The sequence below is a fragment of the Amphiura filiformis genome, chromosome 1 (genome assembly GCF_039555335.1).
Source record: "Amphiura filiformis chromosome 1, Afil_fr2py, whole genome shotgun sequence".
NCBI classification, from domain to species: domain Eukaryota; kingdom Metazoa; phylum Echinodermata; class Ophiuroidea; order Amphilepidida; family Amphiuridae; genus Amphiura; species Amphiura filiformis.
Genome location: NC_092628.1, coordinates 87,277,425 through 87,295,576, shown reverse-complemented (window position 1 = coordinate 87,295,576; position 18,152 = coordinate 87,277,425). Strand labels below are relative to the sequence as shown.

At 39.8% G+C, this 18,152-nt stretch overlaps 1 protein-coding gene across 1 annotated transcript in view; it reads right to left on the bottom strand.

Annotated features, from left to right (window-relative positions):
• LOC140155986 (ubiquitin conjugation factor E4 B-like) overlaps positions 1-18,152 on the bottom strand; it is a 42,688-nt gene that overhangs the window by 12,240 nt on the left and 12,296 nt on the right. The window contains exons 10-16 of the mRNA XM_072179040.1: positions 17,532-17,624; positions 5,549-5,722; positions 4,979-5,077; positions 3,933-4,046; positions 2,961-3,050; positions 2,430-2,535; positions 1,359-1,594 (exon numbers count right to left, since the gene is read on the bottom strand). Of these exons, the coding sequence (XP_072035141.1) occupies positions 1,359-1,594; positions 2,430-2,535; positions 2,961-3,050; positions 3,933-4,046; positions 4,979-5,077; positions 5,549-5,722; positions 17,532-17,624 (912 nt within the window). The remainder of the gene's footprint in view (positions 1-1,358; positions 1,595-2,429; positions 2,536-2,960; positions 3,051-3,932; positions 4,047-4,978; positions 5,078-5,548; positions 5,723-17,531; positions 17,625-18,152) is intronic.

The window sequence follows — 18,152 nt, the reverse complement described above, 5'->3', positions numbered from 1 at the left end:
GACGGTTTTTCGTTTTATACCGGAAGTGACCCCTTAATGACATTTGACCCCAAATAAAAAAATACCACATATGAATTGGGCATCCACAATTCATGTGTGAACATACCGTTACTGTCCTATGTTTTTCTTAGCAAATAAAAACATGTGAAGGTTTTTCGTTTTATACCGGAAGTGACCCCTTAATGACCTTTGACCCCAAATATGTGAGGACCCCATAGACACTAGGTAATAACAATGAATGTGTGCAAGTGGTGTCACTGTCCTACGTAATTTGTGGGAGAAGCATTTAAAAGGTATTTCGTTTTGTGCGAAAGTGGCCCTTAATGACCTTTGACCCTAAATAAAAAAAAAATCGACATATACACAGGGTAATTATAATTTATGTGTGAACATACCGTTACTGTCCTATGTTTTTCTTAGCAAATAAAAATTTTTGAAGGTTTTTGGTTTTATACCGGAAGTGACCCCTTAATGACCTTTGACCCCAAATCTGTGAGGACCCCATAGACACTGGGTAATAGCAATGCATGTGTGCAAGTGGGGTCACCGTCATACGTAATCTGTAGGAGAAGAAGCATTTTGAGTTGAAATCACGTTTTTGACCCCTATGACCCCAGCGTGACCTTTGACCCCACGAGTTTCATGTGACATGTAGGGGCATGGTCAATGATGGTTGTGACCAAGTTAGGTCCAAATCGGTGTAAGCATGTGAGTGCTAGAGCAAATGTAGTGGTCGGCAGAAAGAACCTGTAAGAAAAAAGACACAGCCGTGACTAACGTCACGGCTGTGAAATAAAACAAAAAACTCTTCAAGCAAATACAAAATATGCATTTTCATCTGAGCAACACAACAAAGAGTGTCCAAAACTAATATTACAGAAACAACAAATATTAAGTCCTTTTACTTGTGTAATGTTTTTAGCTGTTTAGCATTTTTCTGTGAAGAGCATATCACAGACTATTTATTCTTGCGTCAAGATTTGTCCTAAATATATATAGGAACTAGAAAGATTAGAACATTCACTCACCAGGTTATTTTTCCCATTATAGCATTTCCACTGTGGGAAAATACCCTAGTGAGTGCAGTTGAGTGCTTTAACCTTTCTACTTTCTGTTTGCTACCTGCATGTATGAACTTACACAACTATACAGTATAAATAATGTTTACAGTGTATTTGAAAATGTTGTGCATGCACCTTAAAAAACCATTTGTAACAATATCATTTATAGGCCTGTTATTTACTAAGAATTCCAATTGATACTATTTCAAGATTACACCTTTATTAAAGAAAAACATAAAATGGAAAATTAGTTTGAGATTATGGTGTCACAAAGAATTGAATGAGCAGTAATATTACCTTAATCTGTGTTTTCCATCTCTCTAGTAATTGTTTGTTTCTTCTTTCCTGTGGTGTCCCTTTCCACATTGCTTCACGACCCTGCATCTCATCCACCATCCGGGTCAGCTCACGGATACCACGGATACGTCGTGCATGGTGTCTACATGCTGGTAGCAATGCCAGATGCTGACAGTGTAAAGTCAGAAAGTAGCACTCGGTGGGGAATTTAGGTTCTATCCATTCTGATTTCTTATCTGTAAACGTAACACCAAAATTGTATTACACCTTATATCTGTACACATTGTTTGGGCTATTCAAGTTAAAATCCATCTCCTATGGAAGACATGACGTTAATCTCCCACACAGGGGGTGTAGATTTCAAATGGAGTCGCACCCAAAAACATTTAAAGTTCACTCTCCTTGTGTGGAAGATTAAGGTCATGTCTTCCATAGGGGGTGTATGAATTTCAAACTTACAATAACATTCAAAATCTATCTTAGCTAGTCATACCCTGAATTTGGTATCTTGATATAATTGAACAAAATTGAAACATATGACACCTGCTTCCACAAAATCCGAACAAAGTCGCCCAGGCTTTATATAGTCAAAAAAGACTTTATTTAAGGCAAAAAAATTGTTCTGATGCCCTAACATGAGAAGTTTGGATAATGTTGGGGGTATTTTTTTATGTTTGTGTCCTATCCATATGCCATGTCAACAATTTTAAACCTAAACTTCAAAAGAGAGGAAAACACACTGTCGTCTGCATTTCTACCAAACACTGGTGAATAATTGTTCAGATTTTGATACTTTAGCAAAGCAATAGTGATTTTTTAGAAGAAAAAAATCCTGAACCAAAATTTTACAAAAATCTAGTCGGTTTTAAAATTACAACTAGACATTTGGGCAACGAAACACGAAATGTTCCAGCTGATTCTTCTGTGTATTTTCAAATCACGATTGCCAAAAGCCTTGTGCAAAATCCAAGCCTTGATAAAATCACTCTTTGACTCTAAATTAGACACTGAAACATGTGATGTGAGAGTAGGTTACTATGTAATGCAGAAGTTCAATATACAGACACTTACTTAGTTGTTCTATCCAGTCTGTAGCCTCCTGGGATGATGCTTTCACTCTTGTGTCTTGCGAAATGTCAATGCGACTTTTTGGATGGAATGGGTACATGATGTCAACCTAGAGTGTCAAAAGATGAGAATGTGTTGAGTCAAATTAGTCTTAGTCATCCAGTAGTTTTCAACTGAGTTTTGGAATTAAATCTAACACTGGAACTTACTTTTTACAACTTTCCTATGTTGCGTGTGGAACCACCAGACTTCATCAGGCAACTGACCCGCTGGACCGTTTTAATTTACCTCATGCATGGGACCAGGTCATCAAAGATGATACCTATCGTGTGACCAGCATGATATCATGTGACCAGCCCAGCGGGTCAGTTAAGGTTAGGGTGATATGGTTATGGCTAGGGTTAAGGGCAAGTGTTAGGACTCAGAAATAGAGTTATAGGTTAGGTGAAAGGCATAATTTGTATGTCTATTCTTTGCCAAATCTAATCACAACAAATTGCACACTAAAATCAACCAATTAGCAGCTAATTTTACCTTGTCAAGTTTAATTTTCTGACTAAGCCGTTGTAGCACAATCAATAGATTCAGCATGAATCCATCACCTGCAACTAAGCTTTCATCAACCTGAAGAAAAAACACAACATAAACAGTATCAAACAACCTGTAATAAATTAGCAAACATGATTACATAATCCCCATCAGCATTGTGCTATTTCAGTTGAAATCCATACACAACAGGTAAAAAAAGTGATGTCGTCCAGGGTGCCACAATGGAACAGGAAAAAATCTATGGCACTTGTTTCACATGACTGTCATATGATGATTAAAAAGGCATGAGGCCAGCCACAGTGGAATGCCCGTAGGATTACACTCTTTTTTACAATTTTTGTGACTACTGATTATATGGCTGTTTTTGTGATGACAGTATTATATTATATTATAACCGTAATACCATTTCATGATCGGTAATTTTCGTGATCACTTACATGAAGGTAGAACCCTTAATCTCCCACACAAGGGGTGTCAATTTCAAATGGAGTCACCCATTCAGTTAACCCAATTTGAAATTCACACTCCATGTATGGGAGATTAAGTTCATGTCTTCCATAGGGGGGTGTATGGATTTCAACTGTAAGAGCCCCATTACTAACTGGGAGGACTTAATACTGATGGCGACATGTTGCAGATCAGGGGCACCACATTATTACTTGCTGGATGCTTACACTATACCAATTTTTGATACTCCTTAGCATTGGCAAGACTGTCTACTAACAAAGAGTTGAACAAAGAGTAGAGTCCATCAAAGTGCTTACAAAAAATATAAAACCAAATTAAATAAAACTTAAACAACATACGTTGGGTATTCACCATTTTGCCTATAAGCGATAAGAGAAGTAATACATAATTTGCAAAGCTTATTATTTTGGCAAATAAAATGATTTACAACAAGTTACTGCAGACAGCACAAGATTCCTATTAAAAACAACTTTGTAACATGTAACTGACCTGCATTTGTGTTCTTTTGTGATTCTGTTTGATGACCATAGCCAGGTAACTCATCATGGCTTCACGACTGTCACTATTCACCAGAATACTGTGAATGATCTCATACAATTCATTCTGAAATGTCAAGAAACAAAATTATAACAAAATTGAGTTAAATAAGCTTCAGGCCAGGATACAGAATTATAGAAGGAGAACAGGGACTCCCTATACCGACATGTACAATTGTGGCGTCAGCTATGGTGAGAAAACTGGGGGTATTCGGGTCCTTGCCGACGGTGCGAGGAGACGAACAAAAATAATTCTGCGTCTCATCTGAATCGTCTTGGTATTCGCGTACAGATTGCATCAAGTGCATCTCTCAAATGCGCCAATCATCCATGTCACGCTTGCATGACAATGAATGCCCCGAGCGCATTCTGAAGGAATCCGAATACTCCAATTTTTGCTCTATGCCTGTATCAAGAAGGCAATCGAGTCCCGATTCTCTTTCTCTAATTCTGTGGGCCAGGCAAAAGTCCAGTATCTTTGTGAGCAATTTTCCATTATGACAGGTGTCACGTTTCCAGTTATCTACAGACTAATAACCTATACTCAAGCTTTTGAAAAACATGTGTGTATCTCACTTATACTTTCAGATTCTATAGAGATGTTCCTTTACAGAACACACACTGTGTACAGAGTTCAATTAAATTAAGGGTTTCCTTTCTATGTGTGACACTTGAAGGAAACATGCAGAGGTTTTCCATACAAAATTACAGTAGAAATTTCAATTGAATGAACACAGCCTGACATAGCGCGACAATTTTTCGCGTACACTTCGTGATGTACCCCAGTGCATGCGACTGTTCGTGCATAACGCGGAAGTGAATCCAACTATGCCAACTCTCTCGTATTGTATCCAAGGTTGTGCGTTCGCATTGTAGTTTGAAATATGTGATATACGATTGCGGTTGGGACGAGTACAGCTGTTGAAAGCTGTGTTCATTCAATTGAAATTCCTACTGTAGTTTGTCTAATTGAAACAGCAACTTGTAACAAACACTCACTCTGATTTGTTGTAAGGAATGCTGCAGACCATCGTTAATCAGTTTGATACTGTCATGTGTCAGAGTTGGCCCTGAGAAATGCTTGTCAACCACCTTGTTCTGAAAGAAAACATTCAGAATTCACAAAAGATGAGAAGGTTGATTTTGAAAAACAGCGCTTATTCCAAAAAGAGTTAAAAGTTAGGATTTAGGGTATTTTAGATTCGTTCTAGGGTTAGGGATAAGGTTAGGGTTAGCATTAGGTTTAGTGTTTGGGATGTTAAGCTAGGGTTAGGGTCAGAGTTAGGATTAGGATTAGAGTCAGGGTTAAATGTTTAGGTTAGGATTAGGACATTAGGTATAAGTTAGGGTGGAGTTTAGAGTTAGAGTAATTGGATTAGGGTTTATAACTAAATTAGGTTTTCGGACTGATGACCATTTGGACTATCGACTTGTAATCATATTTTGGTGTAAATTGACACAGGCTTACATTAAAAAGACACGAAGAAAATGTGAGTAATATGAAGAAAATACCTTTAAAAATATTATAAAGATTATTCTATGATAACATATTATGTTAAAAACACTTACGTCGTCTTCAGCAAATACTGATAAATTGAGAAATGCACCAAGGATTGACAATTTGGCAACCTCCCTTCCGGCAGCTTGCAGGATTGGGCTGGGTTGCCAGTACGGCGACCAAATGATTAAATTGCATATGGGACGTACCGGTCCGCACTTGATTCTACACAGTTCAGTCATTGCCTGGATTAAAGTAAAAAATAGCAGGCATGGATGATAGCGAACAGGTACATGATCAATGTAAATGGAGCAGTACTCCTCATCAAAAAGTAATATTTTAAAATACCGACCCATCAAACTTGCACTAACACATCCTACAAATATACAAAACTTCAATTTCAAAATGGGCTACATGTATTCCATTTGAAATCCAATGAGACATGACCTTAAGCTCAGGGGTGCAGTCTTCAAATCGAGTCACTCCGTGTGAAAGATTCAGGTAACTTCTTCATAGGGGGTGTATGGATTTCAAATGGAATATGCAATGTGCATTTCTTTCAAGAAGACATCCTACTTACTCCCTGCTGTCATTTTTTCTCTTGCACCTCTCTCAGTACGAATCAAAATTGGAGTATTGGTATGAATAATGTACCTCCTTGTATGAATAGACCACCTGCATTTTAGTGCAGCATTTTTTATTAGGAGTATGCACAGCATGTATAGTAACAGTTGCTCTTTCAGACCCAAATTGTAAGATATCATTGTGGTGATTTAAATCTGTGAGTACTAAATAATGAGAGGCGCCACTCCGCTCGCAAAACTGTGAACAGGTTAAGAGCTGGACCTTGTAGAAGAGCTGGACAGTGTAAGGGCTGGACCTTGACCTTATATCTGTATAATGAGCCATGGATGATGGAATCAAAGCAGACATATCTTCAATACGAAAGGTCAAAATTTTCAATTGATCGTCGGCTTTTCATCCCACCTACATACGCCTTAAGTATAAATCATCAGATTTATAAAGTTTACTTCAAGTACTGTTAAATATCAAAAATATCAATTTTTAATGATTTGCCATAAAATGTGTATTACATTGCGAATTTCAAAAAATCAAAATGCAATTCGATATGTCTGATGTGCTCTAATGTCCCACAATAATACTGTCCCACAATAAATACTGTCCAAACGTTCATACCCCTTCCCTTAAAAAAATACCTTCTTTTATCATCTTCTTTGGATAATCTAATTAAACATCTCTTTCATAGATTGCTACATTTTTTAGAAATAGTTTTACCTCTGATGATTTCCCACGCCGGGTGGTACAAAAAATTAAATTTGAGCAACCATTTTGTGATTTGAGAATGTTTTTTATCAGTGATGATATTCCATCCCGGGGCGGTACAAAAAATGAAATTTGTTATTTGAGAATGGTTCAAAAAATCGGAACCACTGTATTAGTCTCTTCAACAGAGCCAATACAGTCTCTTCTCATTGCCTGGCACATGTAGAAGACCTGACTGATCGACAGTTACCAAGCAGCCATTTTGTAATTCGAGATCCACAAAATCAGTATAGGCAGTGTTGGTGCCAATTTCTGGTTGTGCGCCCCTAATTTAGGCTCATTTGCATATTTGATAGATCAATACAAGATCGATTGATTGGCCACTCGTGAATTGGAGCAAGCTGTATTTACCTGGATCTCTTACTAAGTTTTAACCTACAAATTGCCTACAAATAGCTACAAATACTGAATCCTGAGACTTTGTGTTGCTGTTTCTACATTAAATGAAAGATGAAAGATACATGCATCGTCCAGTTGAGTAATTTGGCAGTATGAGAAGGAGTTAAAAGCGAGAGGTGAATTTTAGTTTACCGGTAATTACATAGGCTTGCCCGGTAGAGAAATAATGCGTCAAAAAGGCTCTACATTCAAGTTAAAACTTACGAAGAAAATGAGAAATTCACAATGAAGGAATTGCCAAAGCGTGCTGGTTACTTATAAATGAACTAAGGACATCTTCTAGAGACTAAATATCATCTTTTTTTTTTTTTTATAAAGGCGCCTTGGTCCTCAAATACCCCGATAAAGTGGATAAGCTTAAATTGTTTTTAATGGAAAAAAGTTTTCATGAACTGACAGACTCACGTGTACACGGGTCACGCTCGATTTTCCCTAGAGTTATAGAGGGCGTTGTTGTGGTGTTGTGCGGCCCAGACGGTGTTGGACAAGAAGGAAATACAAGACCTGTACCTAGTCAACTACAGCAAGATTTATCATAAACAGTCTTGAATCTACACAAAAATGTCTGGCAGCAAAGATGGTAGTGGAAGTGATGTATATGGGGCTGTTGGTGGTGAATTGCTACAAGAAGATGGGCCAGCAGAGCAACTCCCAGAAAGGAAGAGAAACGGTAAAGAAACCAGGCTGGCCGACTATGGACGGTTGAGGGTGCCGTGGGATACCCACAGCGAGATAAGTCATCATGAAAAGGTGGAAAGGTGGCGTAGTAGTATGAATTACGGCCGTGATGAATCGAAACCTACTAGCCCTACTCTAAGACCAAGAGACTTCAATGCAAGAGACTCAGATCGTGCCTCACAATGTTCAGCATCAAAGTCAATAAGGAGCCATGCATCTAGTCGTGCATCTAGCCGCGCATCAAGTAGATATTCAGAAAGAGCAAGGGCATTGACCAAAGAAATAGAGTTGACCGCAAAGGCCACAGTCTTGAAGAAAAGGCATGAAATGGAGGAAAATATGAGAGAATTACAAAGGAAATTAGAAGATGAAGCATATAAACAAGAGCAGATGCAAATACAGGTAGAGTTAGAAGCAGCAAGAGCTGTTACAAAGTTATATGAAGATAATTACTACTCAGAAAGAGATAGTGTCTCGGATAATGACACCGATACCGGTAGTATGACGGCTGAAAGCATCGCCCAAGCAATAATAAGAGCAGCAGAGGTACAAACAGCACATAGTTCTAGGCAACCAGTTTCTGAACAAAAGATTCAACCAGTGAAAGTTTAGCATCAACAATCAGTGATAATTCCATCGCAAGAACTAGAGACATTTGCGCAGCAACAAATGGTGAAAACTCCCCCACAACAATTAATGAAAAACCCATCAGAACTACAACCAGTGAAAAACTCACTACAACAAGAAGAGGTAATAAGACCACCACCTAAACAACAACAAAATGGTAAAGACCAGAGCGTAGTGGACCTGATAGAACAACAATCACCACAGGACCAGACTCACAACATGTTGAATCTGGTACAGCATTTGCCACCGCAAGACAAGATTAATAGCGATGTGGATGCGATACAACAATGGCCACCGCAGGACCAGATTCATAGTAATATGGTAAAACAATTGCCACCGCAGGACCAGATTCATAGTAACATGGATATGGTAAAACAATGGCCACCGCAGGACCAGACTCACAGTAGATTGAATCCGGTACATCAATGGCAACCGCAGGACCAGACTCACAGTAGATTGAATCCGGTACATCAATGGCCACAGCAGGACCAGATTCATAGCAATATGGTAAACCAATGGCCACCATGAGACCAGACTCACAGTATATTGAATCCGGTACATCAATGGCCACCGAGAACCAAATTCATAGCAATATGGTAAAACAACAGCCACCGCAGAACCAGATCCACAGTAGGTTGAATCCAGTACATCAGTGGCTACCGCAGGACCACACTCACAGCAGGTCAAATCCGGTACAACAAGGGCAACCGCATGATCGGAGCACAATACATCTGGTAGAACAATGTCAAACGCAGGACCAGACACAAAGCATAGTGAACCGGTGCAAATACAGCCACCGCATGAAACAGGTTATGGCCCAATGAATCCAGTACAACAAAAGCTACCGCAGTATTTTCAAGTCAACTTACCGGAAGTGAAGATAACAAGAATCAAGTCATAAATAGAAACACAAGTACTGTGGACCAGAATCCATGGTTAGACCCCACTCCACAAGTCTCAGCCAACAGAATGAGTAGAGTGAATGACAATGTGGAAATAGAAGAAGATGATATAGGTGGAAGAGATAGAGAGGTAAAATGCGATGATAAGAAGCCACCGGTGTCATCTGAAAACCAAATGTTAAGTACCTTGGCATCAGCAATTCTGAAGCAAAGTAAACATGCATCATTACCTCAGAGAAAGATGAAGTCATATGATGGTGACCCCCTAGAATATTGTAGCTTTATTGAGTCATTCAGGTATTCCATAGAAGCAAAAACTGATGATGAGATGGATAAGTTGTATTTCTTAGACCAACACACCAGTGGTGAACCCAATCATGTGGTGAAAGGATACCTGAGCAAGGGCCCAAAAGGGTTTGAAGAAGCAATGAAGCATTTGAAGAAGAAGTTTGGGGATAAGTTTGTGATAGCGGAAGCCTTTAAGAAAAAGGCTAGAGGTTGGCCAGAGGTAAAGCGTGATGATGCAAAGGCGTGGTCAAGTTATGCAATATTCTTGGGTGAATATTTAAATACCATGAAGAATTTGGAATGTCTAAATGAGATAGATCATTCAGCTACAGTCAAGGTGCTGCTCGAGAAGATTCCTTACCCTATTAGACATCAATGGAGAATTAAAGTAGATACCATACAGGAAGTGGAAGGTCGCATGGCAGGGTTTCAAGATTACGTATCATTTGTGGACAGGCAGATGAGAATTGTGTCTAATCCTGTCTATGGGAATATTCAAGGTACTACCAAGGAGAGTAAAATTCCACCATTCAAAGCCAACAAAAGAAGGTTAAACTTCTCCACACATGCCACTGAGGATAGTAAACAATCAAGTGGTAATGATGCAAAGGAATCACCCCCGAAATGGTGTTATGACTGTGATAACAAATCACACAACACATCAGATTGCAAAGGACTCCTCAAGAAATCATATGAAGAGAGAATTGCAGTGATAAAAGGAAAGGCCTCTGCTTTGCATGCTTGAAGAAGGGTGTTCATCGGGCAAAAGATTGCAAGAAAAAACTGAAGTGTAGAACATGTATGAAAATGCATCCACGATCTTACACAGAGAAAGGAAGCCAGATAACGCTGCTGATGCCTCCATGGCGTGTGGCCTTACGGGGGCCGGCGCAAGCTCTTTGCTGTCGGTGGTACCAGTCACAGTGTATTCTCCGGACTCCGGAAGACAAGTTAATACCTATGCACTGCTAGACAGCAAGAGTACAGCAGTATTCTGTACAAAGAGCCTCCAATACAGACTGTCCGCCACAGGAGCAAAGACAAGGATTCGTGTGCAGACCATTAATGGCACTAAGTGCATAGACACTAACAAGATAGCCAACTTGATTGTCTCAGACATTGGAGGTGAAAATCGCATAGAACTACCTGACACATATATTCAGGATACCATACCCGTAACCAAAGATGACATCATAACAGGTAAAGATGCATTAAAGGCATGGCCATACTTACAAGAGATCAACATACCAGAGATGAAACCTAACGATAAGGTAGAACTTTTGATAGGAAATAATGTCCCAAAGGCCCTTGAACCAACAAGAGTAATTCAAGCCCAAGATGATGGGCCGTTTGCCTGCAAGACACAACTTGGGTGGGAAGTCCATGGTTTGACTACTCAGACAGACAAAGTATCTGTGCACAGGATTAAGGTAGAGGAAAACATTCAGCAGCAACTGATAGACCTCTATAACCAAGACTTCACAGAGAGATCGGTAGATGACACCCCTCAACGATCACGTGATGATCGAAGATTTCTCGATATTGTACAAAGCGTCCATAAACCACACCAAGGGCCATTATGAGATGCTGCTACCTCTCCGGGACAAGCAAATGATCTTTCCCAACAACAGAGTCATGGCTGCCAATAGACTGGAACACCTGAAAAGGAGATTTCAGAAAGATGCGCAATTCAAAGCTGAATACGTCAAAGCCATGAATGAAACAATTGAGCATGGCTATGCAGAAGCAGTCCCAAATGACGACACACACACAGATGGTAGAAGGTGGTTTATCCCACATCATGGAGTTCGTCATCCAAAGAAACTCAAAATCAGAGTTGTGTTTGACTGCGCTGCAACATTCAGAGGAACCTCGCTAAATAAGCAACTGCTTCAAGGCCCAGACATGACAAACTCCTTGTGGGTGTTCTATTGCGTTTTAGACAGGAGCAAGTAGCAGTGATGGCAGGCGTGCAAGGGATGTTTAATCAAGTGAAGGTGTCGGAAGAATGCAGAGACCTCCTACGTTTTCTCTGGTGGCCCAACGGAGATACATCAAAAGCGATGAAAGAGTATCGTATGACTACACACCTCTTTGGAGCGGTTTCATCACCAGCCTGCTCAAACTATGCCTTGAGAAGAACAGCTATAGACAACACTTGTTCTAAACCAGTGACAGAGACTATAAATAGAAACTTTTATGTTGATGATTGCTTAAAGTCTCTGACCTCAGATGAAGAAGCCATCACCTTAGTTGAGGATCTCACCTCAGTGCTGAGCAAAGGTGGTTTTAAGCTCACCAAGTGGGTGTCCAACAGCTCCCAAGTAATGAAAGTGATACCTGAAGAGGAGAGAGCAAGCGGAACCAAGTCCCTTGATCTTCATGTGCAAGGTGTCACGCCTCCTGAGAGAGCTCTGGGAGTTCTTTGGTTACCTGAAACAGATAAGTTCAGCTTCAAAATAGAAGTGAAAGACCACAACATGACTAGAAGAGGGATACTATCAACAGTGAGTTCCCTATATGATCCACTCGGATTAGTGGCTCCGCCATCTTGCCTGCACGGCTATTACTGCAAGATTTGTGCAAATTGCAACTTAGCTGGGATGATGAAATCCCTCAAGAATACCAAAGACAATGGAAGGACTGGATATCCGAGCTGCCAAAGTTAGAAAACTTTTCCATCGCCAGATGTTTCAAGCCTACAGGCTTTGAGAGTCCAAAGACAACGCAACTTCATCACTTTGCAGATGCCAGTACGGTTGGCTATGGAGCAGTATCATACTTGCGTATGGTAAACAGTTCTGACGAAGTACACAGTCAGCTTCTCATGTCCAAGTCCAGAGTTGCACCACTCAAAAGGGTCACCATTCCTAGGATGGAGCTTACGGCTGCCACAGTCGCAGTAAGAATGGATAACATGCTGCGTAAAGAGCTGGAGCTTCCCATAGACCAGTCTGTGTTTTGGACAGACAGTACTACGGTACTTGGATACATTAGCAGTGAAGCTTCCAGATTCCAAACATTCGTGGCAAATCGGGTTGAGCTCATCAGAGAAGCAACAGATCCATCCCAATGGCATTATGTTAAAAGTGAAAGCAATCCTGCTGACGAATGTTCACGTGGCTTAAAAGTACAGAAATTTCTCGATAACACTAGATGGATCAACGGGCCAGAGTTCCTGCAGGAGCCAGAAGACAAGTGGCCTGAAATGCCAAGACAAAGAAGCATCGACATAGATGATCCTGAAGTGAAGAAGCGAGTTATAAGCCATGCAACAGTGATGAATGATTCAGCAATCGACAAACTGCTCACATACTACAGTTCATGGTATCGTCTAAGAAGAGCAGTGGCATGGATTCTACGAATCAAGAAACATCTTCGCTACAAAGTTAGACAGAAGAAATCAGAACATGTCAGTACAACACTGCAACAGAGTGGTGAAGACCACACAGACAAAGACGATGACAAATATGGAAGTCAATACGAGGCACCAAACTTTTGAATGCAAAGGACATACGAGATGCAGAAACAGCAGTGGTGAAATATGAACAGTCCAAGGCTTTCCCAGAAGAGATCAAGATCCTGGAAAGACAGTCACTGGACCCTGCATCAGAAAATGGAAAGCATGATAAGTCACATGTGCAAAGATCAAGCTCTATCAAAAAGTTGTGCCCATTTCTTTCGGAAGGAGTGTTACGTGTCGGTGGACGCTTGTCAAAGGCAGCTTTACCAGAGGACACAAGATACCCTATGATACTCCCAAAGTCATCAACTGTCACAGAGTTAATCCTGAGAGAAATACATGAAATGACAGGCCACAGTGGTCGTAACTACATTCTTCACATCCTGCGTAAGAAGTTCTGGATTGTAAATGCCAATAGCTGCACAAGAAAGATAGTAAACAAATGCGTATCCTGCAGAAAGTACAGCAGAAAAGCTGAAGTGCAACGCATGGCAGATCTACCCAAAGATCGTGTCACACCAGACCAGCCACCCTTCACAAATGTTGGAATGGACTTCTTCGGACCATTTTATGTGAGAGTAGGTAGATCATCTGTGAAACGATATGGAACCATATTCACGTGTCTAACAACACGAGCCGTTCACATAGAGAAGGCTGAATCAATGGACACATCGTCATGCATCAACGCAATCAGGCGGTTTATCGCTCGACGGGGACAGGTGAAGTCCATCAGGTCAGATAACGGCACAAATATGGTTGGTGCTGAAAATGAACTGCGACAAGAAATCCAGAAACTCAATCAAGCACAGATTCACAGTACTCTACTCCAGAAGAGCATAAATTGGATCTTCAACCCCCCTGCTGCATCACACCATGGTGGTATATGGGAGAGGATGATTCGATCAATTAGAAAGGTACTGAACTCCGTCTTGCAAGAACAAGTACTGACAGATGACAATTTACACACATTGTTTTGTGAGGTGGAAGGGATCTTAAACAGCAGACCCATTACAAGATCATCGGATGACATTGATGATTTAGAAGCTCTCACACCCAACCACTTATTGCTTCTGAAGGGACAACCTATCTGGCCCCCCAACCTCTCAGAAGATACTGATCAATATATAAGGCGCCGATGGAAACAGGTACAATATTTGGCCAATATCTTCTGGCGTCGATGGATAAGACAATACTTACCTCAGCTACAAGAAAGGCAAAAGTGGCTATCCCGAGCGCAATGTCCAAGTTGGGGACATTGTCCTTATAGTCGACGACACCCTACCCAGAAATACATGGAGAATGGGAAAAGTTATGGAAACTCTACCCGACAAGAGTGGATATGTCCGCCAAGTCAAGGTAAAGACTCAGGTGTCAACTATTCTGAGACCAATTAGCAAGATATGTCTGCTACTTGAAGCTGAAAACCCTGCAAAAACACCTGAACAAGCTCCAGGAACAGAAGAAACTGAGAATCAGCAAGACTTGACACCTGATAAACATGATCAGAAAGCGGATTCCAGTAATGCGACTGCGAGTAACCTGCATCACAAGGGAACCAGAACCAGACCGCGTATCAAGCCTAGAGAACGTCTGGATCTATAATACATGTACATGCACAAGTCGCTGCAGCATGCCATGAAACAGACTACCTATACGACATTGTGTATACATACCATTATAATGCAGTGAAATTTCACATGGATGGACCTACCATTGATAAAAGTGGATTTCAACTTGGATAACCACCAGAACCAGTGCAAGACACCAGAACCTTTGTCAGCTATTATGAACTATTCTGAGCAACCTTATATTACAAAATATGGTGTACATGTAATTTCAAAGTACCACCATTAATTGTGGCAAAAACATTTATTGAGTGTGATGATGAAAGAAGAAGACGAAATAGATGAAAGGAACTGTGCATGCAAAATATAGCCAGCATGGCATAGTTCATAAGCGAGCTTGAGGCGCCATACCCTCAGGATTCTGGGCTAATTGTCAAGTGATTTGTCCATGGGAAGGAAATGTCCCAAAAATGCTTAAGTTGCCACATACTATACACAAGCTGTATAGAATTGACTGAACATTTGAAAAGCTGAATGTTGCTCAAGCTGTGATATGGGATTTGAATTGAATGCTACCAAGTGGGGCTAAATTCTACCTGAGGAGCTGTAAAATCTGTTAAAATGGATGAATTGAGTACAGATGGACACATAAGGACAGCATGATTAAATCTGCAGAGTGACAGAGAACATTTTATTGCTGTAAATGACGAGACTGTTTAGCAGCTTCTATTATGGTTTCACGGATGTGGAACTGGCCTGCGCAGCATGTGGTACACAGGTGTAATCTGCGTTGGAACTTGGAACCTGTGTATAATTTGTGGACAATTTACAAGCCAGGATCATGCTTTATTATCTGGTATGGAGGATTCAAGACATTGTTGGCATCCGTAACTAGTTGGGTGATTCTTGAATTTAAACTTTGCAGCTGTGCACCTGTAAATAACTGAAAATGGAACAAACATTTCTATGGCACATTAATTTGTGGAAATTTCCCCAGTGTGTGTATCCCATGTTTGTGCACAGGGAACCCTTAATACCATAGTCTGTGATAACACCATTGGAGCCATGCATCAATGTGTAGTGTGATAGCGCTGTCTGTGGTTAAATAGAAAACCACCCGACTCAACTTGGTCATCTAGCTGTACCATTTAAATATCTTCAGGCATGTCAGAAGTTAGGAGCTGATTCTACCATTGCCGTTGTGTTTCTTCACTCTTCAGGCATGTCAGATGATAGGAGCTGATCTACCATTGCCAAAGCCAAGGGAGTAAACCGTGCTCTTGGGACCATCTCCTTGAATGATTTGGACTGTTTCAGAAAGACAATACATAAATAATTTGATTCACATGCTTGTTTTGTTGCAAATGCCAAAATCTAGTTTATTCCAATTTTTTGGATTAGGGATATTTGGAGTTAAATTGCCAAAAGTTAGTTGTAACAAAATTAAGCAGGCATGTGTTTGATACATTGAGCAAATTCCAAGTTAACTAGTAACTTATCTTCTTGTGTTGAAAAGTAACAACACACTTGCATGACAATTAGGTTAGGTTGTAAATTTGCACAATTAAAAAATGTTCTTTCTTTCCAAGTCAGTAGACTGCTGGTTTTGTGCCTTTTACTTCACTAAAAGAAAGAAATTGTGCTTAGCATATCATGTCATGCAGAGTTATTGTACAGTGTTCTGTGCTATGGAACCTTTAATCACATCTAGGACTTGACTTCATTAGAAGAAGAACTATGAGCCATAACATGTTATGTGATAGTTTTGCTAAAGTTGAATATATTCATGAAAGCTTTCCCTTATTGCATGTACCAGTTCATTTTGGCTTGTTGGAAAAATGGGATTCCAAATTTGCCAGATTTTTCTGGTCTTCGTTTTGGTCCAAATGTTTTTTGTTCAAATTGGTCCTTGCTGTAGGTACATGTTACTTGGGTGTGCATTCATGTATATATACACATTCTGTTTTATTGTTATTTATGATGAGCTAAAGAAAGTTTATTTTTGTTTTTTTTTTAGCGTTAAATTGTATTCAAGTGCTTGCAAAAGAGCTGTGACCATAAAGTAAGGGTCAATTTTGATATAAATTTGCAATCCTTTGGCTTGATTGCACCCTTTTGGACAAGTACATTGTAATAACACAATTTTAGTCAATCATCTTGTGTTTCAAATTCAGATTTATTTGACAAACTCATTCAGGCTGTTACATGGTAAAGTCTGTGAACTTAAGTTTTTGAGTAGTGATCCCAGGTATGTTTGGACATGTGTCAAGGAAAGTTGGCACCCAATTGCTTGCAATTTTATCAGGAATTGCCATGTTCACACTAATGGCAATTGAGGGCCGGGATGTTGGTGCCAATTTCTGGTTGTGCGCCCCTAATTTAGGCTCATTTGCATATTTGATAGATCAATACAAGATCGATTGATTGGCCACTCGTGAATTGGAGCAAGCTGTATTTACCTGGATCTCTTACTAAGTTTTAACCTACAAATTGCCTACAAATAGCTACAAATACTGAATCCTGAGACTTTGTGTTGCTGTTTCTACATTAAATGAAAGATGAAAGATACATGCATCGTCCAGTTGAGTAATTTGGCAGTATGAGAAGGAGTTAAAACGAGAGGTGAATTTTAGTTTACCGGTAATTACATAGGCTTGCCCGGTAGAGAAATAATGCGTCAAAAAGGCTCTACAGGCAGTTTTTACAGAATGCCATGAGCCTGTTGGAATCAAGATTACATTTCAAACATGTTTGACATCATAGGTATGAAAATAAGGGATCTACCTACCATTAATGGTACTTCAGCACTTTCAACATTCTGTAAATCTATGGTACTTCTCTGTACGGTTTGCACCAGACTCATGATTAAAGGATTAAATATCTGAAAATAAAAACAAAAATATGAGTGATTCAAAGTGAAGTCTCTTGGACCACATTCACCAATAGTACATCATTGTGAACTAATGGAGAATATAAACTCCCACAGTTCCATATTAAAGCATTATTACCAGCGAAGTCAACCCAATCATAACCAAAGAGAACACTACAACATTCCAATCAAATACAAAAAAAATCCCACATGGGGACACTTAAACTTTAGAGGTGACAGGTATGTGCCTACCAACGTCAGGAAGTAGAGGCCTATCGGTACAAAATGTTGTTTTAAAAAGGGATAACAAAATAATTAAGGATGTCATTGGGTATGAAAATTTTTTAAAGGGGTCATTTGATATAACATTTTGAAAAAAGTGGTCATCAGGTAAAAATAATTGAATTATATAATTTTATACACGTTAAGGGCTGGGGTATGAACGTTTGGACAGTATATATTTTGGGACATTAGAGCACATCAGACATATCGAATTGCATTCTGAATACGAAGAATGTCATTCTGATATCAAATAATTTT